The sequence below is a fragment of the Prunus avium genome, unplaced genomic scaffold (assembly GCF_965620075.1).
Source record: "Prunus avium unplaced genomic scaffold, drPruAviu1.hap1.1 HAP1_SCAFFOLD_1455, whole genome shotgun sequence".
In the NCBI taxonomy this organism is placed as follows: Eukaryota; Viridiplantae; Streptophyta; class Magnoliopsida; order Rosales; family Rosaceae; genus Prunus; species Prunus avium.
The window spans coordinates 11,393-17,526 of NW_028277020.1; the positions used below are offsets into that span (position 1 = coordinate 11,393).

Sequence of the window (6,134 nt, forward strand, 5' to 3'; positions counted from 1 at the left end):
AACATGATTACCTTATTGTTTTGATGCTTGAGTGTATGAATTTCTAGATGTTGTTGATGAACCCCATTCACTAATTGAATTTTATGATATGTGTTTGCTTCCTTTGCTTAATCACCTTAGGTTGTATGCATGTAGCTAAAGTTGAGAAGTTGTGTAAGATAACCAAGAACACAATTTCTAATTAGCAACAAATGATTGAACTTGTTTAAGTGAGCATCATGTGAATTGGTTTCTTGACAACAATTGATGAATTCCAATTCACCAAATTAATCTATCCTTGATGTGTGTTTTCCTTGATTGATTACCTTTGAAAGCATGCTTCTTGAGGTTGTTGGGATTATGTGTATCTTCATGTTTTCCTAAGCAATAGATGGATGGAGTAAGAACCATCCATGTGAATTGGTTTCTTGAATACCTAATGTAAACACCATGCTATTAGGGTTCTTGTGATGTTCATATTCTCTTTGAACTTAATGGGTCTTCCTTGCAATCGAATCGAAGTACGAACCATACCTAGGTTCGGTTATGAGGAGGGCACAAGTATTGTAGCACGAACCATGCACTTTACGTATATTAGAGAGAATCAATGCGTCTTGAGCCACGACCCATGGTCTTGATTGCGAACATCTTCATCAATACAATTAGAGTTCATCACTTGAGTATCCATGAACATGGGTAGAATTGTTTAGGGTGGATTCCGAAACCCTAGTGTTTGTTACATTTTAATTTCACATTTTGATAATTCATCTCTGCCATTCACATTTAAATTCAAAGTCCATTTACTTTCATGCAATAGAAATAGGTCACTTGAACCAAATCAAAAAACCCCCCCAATGTGTGTGTGAGTTGCGTGTTTGACACGTTTTGTGTCTTTGTCACTGAATTTTGTTTGTTTCGTAATTGTTTTGGACTTTTGGTCCGCGTTGTGTTCTTGCATTTTCTGTGCTGATTCCAACCGTATAAAGAACGTGAATTTTGGATAAACGGTTGGAAAGTTATAGGTCAAAAACTGGACAGAGGTCGAAACTGAAAAACAGAGAAACGAATCTGTCCAAATGGTGATAAACGGGTGATAGAAAGTGCTGTTTGTGTTTTTCTTTATTTTCTTGTGTTGTTTCATTTCTTTTATCTTCCTTACTTCATTTTTAGTTTCCAATTTGTATTGTGTTTGTGTGTTGTGTAAAATTAGTGTTCTTTACGTACTCAAATTAGAACTTATAGGAAACCGACAAGTTCTTCGTGGGATCGACCCCGTACTTACATAATCTATACTTCGTTAGATTCGTGCACTGGCGGGTATTTTTAATTGGTTGTTTGCACATTAATTTGTGTCCTTTTAGGAATGCAACAATTATTTATGTATTTATGTGATTTATGTGATTTTTCAGTCTATCTTTCTCACTCACTTGTCACTTCCAATCACATTTAAATAGAAATGTAATACTCAAATCCATGATCAACTTTGGATTTGAACACAAAGAGGAAAACATAAAACATGTGACTACATGATTTTGTTCTGCCCACCTATCAGTTTGCCTTGATATTATCTATTTTCACATGATTTGCCTTCAAGCCTACTTCAAAGAGTGGCAATAATCATATGTACATATGCCTCATGACGTGAGAAACATGTGATGGGTTAGTCTAAATAAAGGAAAATTATAAGGAGCAATATTTTACAAGGAAAATTAGGTATTAGACATAGATAACTTTACTTATTAGTATTTAAGACATTTGATATTTTGGTTTGGGTTTTAATACCTAGAAAAGAATTGTTATTTTGGATTAGGCCAAAGAGGAAGACCAGATTTGTTGACCCACCTTACATTAGTCATTAAAAAGACAATTATACCCTTTTTATTTAAAAACCTAACCCAAATTCGTTAGTTTCTCATATCTCTCTCTCTCTGCGTCTTCTCCCTTTCTCCTCCCCTCTGTTTCGACGGACATCGACAAAACCCCCCAGCCACTGTCACGTCGGCCACCCAGCCACCGGACCGGTCAAGTTTTGACCGGCGTCGCACCCCAAGCCAGCTCCGACCTTCCTCCTACCTATGCTTTCTCGACGGTGCTACGCTATCACCGAACACCAAAACCCTAGTTGCCTAGCTCGGACGACGACAGCGATGATGCTGATGTGGAACGGTGCGAGGGACCTAGTGTTAGATTCGGACGACGACAACGATGATGCTGATATGGACTTTCTGTTGGTGCCAATTTCGTTTGACTTGTTCGCATTTTTATGTGCATCTGTTATCCAATTGCGTACCCATTTGCCAAGGTAATGCTTATATCCTTGTACTGCATCGTCGAATTTCAATTTTCTCTTCAATTTTTTTAATTAATTGTTTTTGGGGTTATTAGACATTTAAGATATTGCATCAACAACACTGAGATGACTAAAATGGTGTTTCAATACTATATTCATGATCATTTCCATATTTGGATGAAAAAGTATGTTTCCTTATTCAGAAAAACAGAATAAGGAGTGAAGTTCGATATGTTTCAGATTCATATATTGCTATTATAGCTTTTAATTTAACCCATGGTTTCAGGTTCTGGATGCTGTACTTGGTCATAGTGATGATTTGTTTAGGCGAGCACAGTTGAAAGCCCTAGTCTCTATTCATGGCAAAGAGGTAAGCTGCTTAGGTTGGAAGTATTTATGACATGCCACTGCTTGCATTTGCCAAGATTTTGTTCATGACTACTAATTTTGGTGAAAGCTCTTTCTTTTGTTGCACAACAGTGGTAGTAATAAATGATACAACTACTTCTTGGGGTTATATCAGGCTTTGTGATTTGTGAATGGCTGCTGAAAATTCCACAACAGTTTTACCAATTCTAATGGTTTTCTATTTTCTTTGACTTGCTTTTTCTGTCCATTTTAGGCTGGTAAGGGAGGTGAACTCACGCATGATGAGACAACAATCATCAGTGGAGCGCTTAATCTAGGTTTTTTCTATTGCACCTCTGAACATGGCTTTCTTTTGGTTTGTATTCAAATTTGAGCATATGTTTTGTCATAAACTGCCTCTGTGTTTTGATATTAGTTTTAGTAGTTTTAGTACTGTGTGCCTTCTGCATTTATTAATGCATTTCTCTCACTCGTGAGAACTGTAGAAGATGCGTCGGTATTGCAGAAAACGGAAACTGCAATGCAGAAAACGGAATGTGCAATGCAAAAAACAGAAACATGAATAACCTATTTTACATTCTAGGTGGTTTTCAGTCTGATTCCCTCTCTCCCAACATGTTTTGAATAAAAAAAATATATTGTTTTGTTTTGTTTAACTTTAGAGCTGAGCATTTTTGCCCAGGCTCAGCATTTCAGTGTCTATTTTTGTATTGCAGTTTCTCTTTATGCATTGCAGTTTCTGTTTCTGCATTGCAGTTTCTGTTTCTGCATCGCAGTTTCTATTTCTGCATCGCAGTTTCTGTTTCTGCATCGCAGTTTCCATTTTAGTACTTTCATCTTGGTTCCTCCATTTTGCTTCTATAAATTTTATTTTATTTATATATATATATATATATATATATATATATAATTGATATCTACATTGTATTTTTGTTTCAGTTTCTGCTTTTATTTGCAGTTTTTATGTGAATATGTGGTGAAATGATTTTTTTTTAATTTTTAAAACCGTTGATCGTTTATATAAATATTGTATAATTGAATAAATATTACAAAATCAAGTTTGGTGTAGTGGTTTGTGAGTGAGCCCTCTTCCTTTGAGGGTCAAGGTTTGAGTCCCTTTAATGACACAAAATCTTTTTTTTTTTAAAAAAAAGTGAATAAGGGGCAACGGCGGTTGGTCGGAGGTGGCCGGCGGCGGCTGGTCAGAGGTGGCCGGCGGCAGGTGGTTGGCTGGATGTGGACATGTGGCATAGTATGCTTGCCTTAGAAGGAATGGCATTGTGTGTAATTTTGATATTTTTTAATGATATTTTTGTAAAATTGGGTACTCATTTTGGTCTTTGGCCTTATGCTAATTAGATGAAATTGTATTTCTTTCTACTAAATTAGTAAACTATATTATGGTTTAAAACTAAAGCTCCCTATTTTATATACCATCTTGGGAAGTGGATGTATAAATATCTAACAAGGTACATATTCATGTTGTGGGCGACTGAACTTATCTTCTTTGCATCTAAGGTACAGATTGGGTGTACTAGCGTATTTATTGTGAGAACACATATTTCAGCAACCAATAAATGGGTGACACATGATAAAAGGAATATTCTTTAAGTTAACTAATTACTCTAATTAAATCATATTTAATTAGAGAAATTATCTTTAATTTAAGATGAGAATATCCCCCCAAATCAAGAATGAGATTTCCATCAAATCTCCTTGATTAATTCCAATTTCCTATTTATAGGTAAGAATAATCTTAACCAAATAAGAATTATTCTTCAAACCCTAGCACATAAGGAGTCTATAAATACATGGCTACATAAGACATTCAAGGTAACTTTTTCTCACCCGAAAAACCTTACACAAATTCTGTGACAATTGTATAGCCAGTATTAATATATATTTGAGTTAGTGTCTTTTTAGGGTAGTTAGGTCATTTACTTATCTAGGGCATCTTTATATGCCTATATATTCTAAGCTTACAGCAGTTTTATTATTTTGATTGTTTTGTGAATATATTGGCATTCTCTGCTTGTGCTTGAATTGTTCGCATGGTATCAGAGCAAACCTCCTGGGTTGCTGCTGATTTTTTGCTCTTCCCCCCTTATGCCATCTTGATTCGTGTTGTTGTGTTTCCTTGTTGATTTGCTACTGCGTTTTTCTGGTGTTGTCTGCTTTTGTCTTCTTGGTTTTTCCTCTATTTTTGGGTTTCCGCTGCTTTTGGTTCTTGTCTCTCCTATATTGCTTTGCACATGGCTAGTGAAAAAGATGATTCTCTTCAAGCTATCAGCGTCAAATTGCATGGCAGTAATTTTTTTTTTTTTTTTGGTTTAGAGGGAAAATACAATGGCAATTACACAAACGTAAACTCAAAACAATGAGCCCAACAAAGACACAAAGAGGCTGAAGGCTCACAACAAAGCCAATCAGAGCCTACAAACAGGCAAAAAGCCCAATCCACACTTAAAAGTTTTGTCAATTAGCACAGTATTAGTAAGCTGATAAATTTTTTATTTTGCGATGTAACCATGACTTTACACAGAAGAACTTTTCTACATATATATGAAGCACATTGCAGCATTCAAGAAATTGTTGCTCCAGAAACATCAACAGTTTACTCAACAACATACCTATAGATATTAGGCCTGCTATCAACATAGGAGCTTATTCTCCAAGCAAAAGTGCTTTTAAAACAGCTTCACATCGATGACTCTCAAAAATAAGAAAATGGCCATAATCAGGAACTTCATGATAACGAATCCAGGGAAGCTTCTCTGCAATATAGCGGTTTAGTTTATAAGGAATGATCTTGTCTTCAAGGCCTTGCCAAATGTGAACTGAGCCCTCATTTTCAGGGAAAGGATTTTTCAGGTCCGACGGGTCGAATTCCCATTTTGCATAGCCAGCCAGTATGTCTCGGAACAGAGATTCGTGGTCTCCTTGCTGTGTTATCTTTTCCTGAATTTATAAACATACACAAAAGACACCGATGGTTACGTAAGGATTATCTCCTATGAATTCTAGTTTCAAAACTATAAAATTAACAGAGAACATGTTAGTCAAACTAGTAAATCCTGCAGCAGAATATTTTTGTTCATATTATTTGATCCACTACCAAAACAAAGTACCCAAAACCGACCATCCTCCCACAGGTAATTTAACCTCATAAGCTATGAACTCAGATCCAGAAATGCAAGTATGTGAGGTATGATATGTTAGTATATAAAGCAAATGTTTACTCACATTCCACTTAAGATTAAACAGTCCTAAAACAACAAAATTTGACATTAAAAGATTCCAAAACCTCCAAATGTAATTGCAAGAAGCGAAAAGAAAACGGCCGATTTGGTACTGTGGGGGAGATAATGAGAAAATTTGAGCATACCTGACCAACACTTGTCGCTTCTGAGACTTTCTGCATCATCTCTAAATCTGCACGGCTGAAAATTGAGTTATTTCCAGACAACATACTTAGTGAAGGGAAAAATTTCTGAGT

The 6,134-nt window shown here is 35.8% G+C and overlaps 1 protein-coding gene and 1 long non-coding RNA gene across 2 annotated transcripts; one reads left to right on the plus strand and one right to left on the minus strand.

Moving 5' to 3' along the window:
• Positions 1–1,706: 1,706 nt before the first annotated feature.
• Positions 1,707–4,004, plus strand: LOC110769932 (DUF21 domain-containing protein At4g14240-like). The gene is made up of 4 exons (XM_088246556.1): positions 1,707–2,281; positions 2,556–2,639; positions 2,892–2,955; positions 3,793–4,004. Exons 1-4 carry the CDS (start codon positions 2,243–2,245, stop codon positions 3,903–3,905), a joined length of 300 nt encoding a protein of 99 aa, XP_088102682.1. The 5' UTR covers positions 1,707–2,242; the 3' UTR covers positions 3,906–4,004.
• Positions 4,005–5,128: 1,124 nt separating this feature from the next.
• LOC110769958 (uncharacterized) lies at positions 5,129–6,134 on the minus strand. Its single transcript, XR_015832788.1, has 2 exons — positions 6,024–6,134; positions 5,129–5,596 (listed from the first exon to the last, which is right to left on the minus strand). It is a non-coding gene; the product is annotated as an uncharacterized LOC110769958 (long non-coding RNA).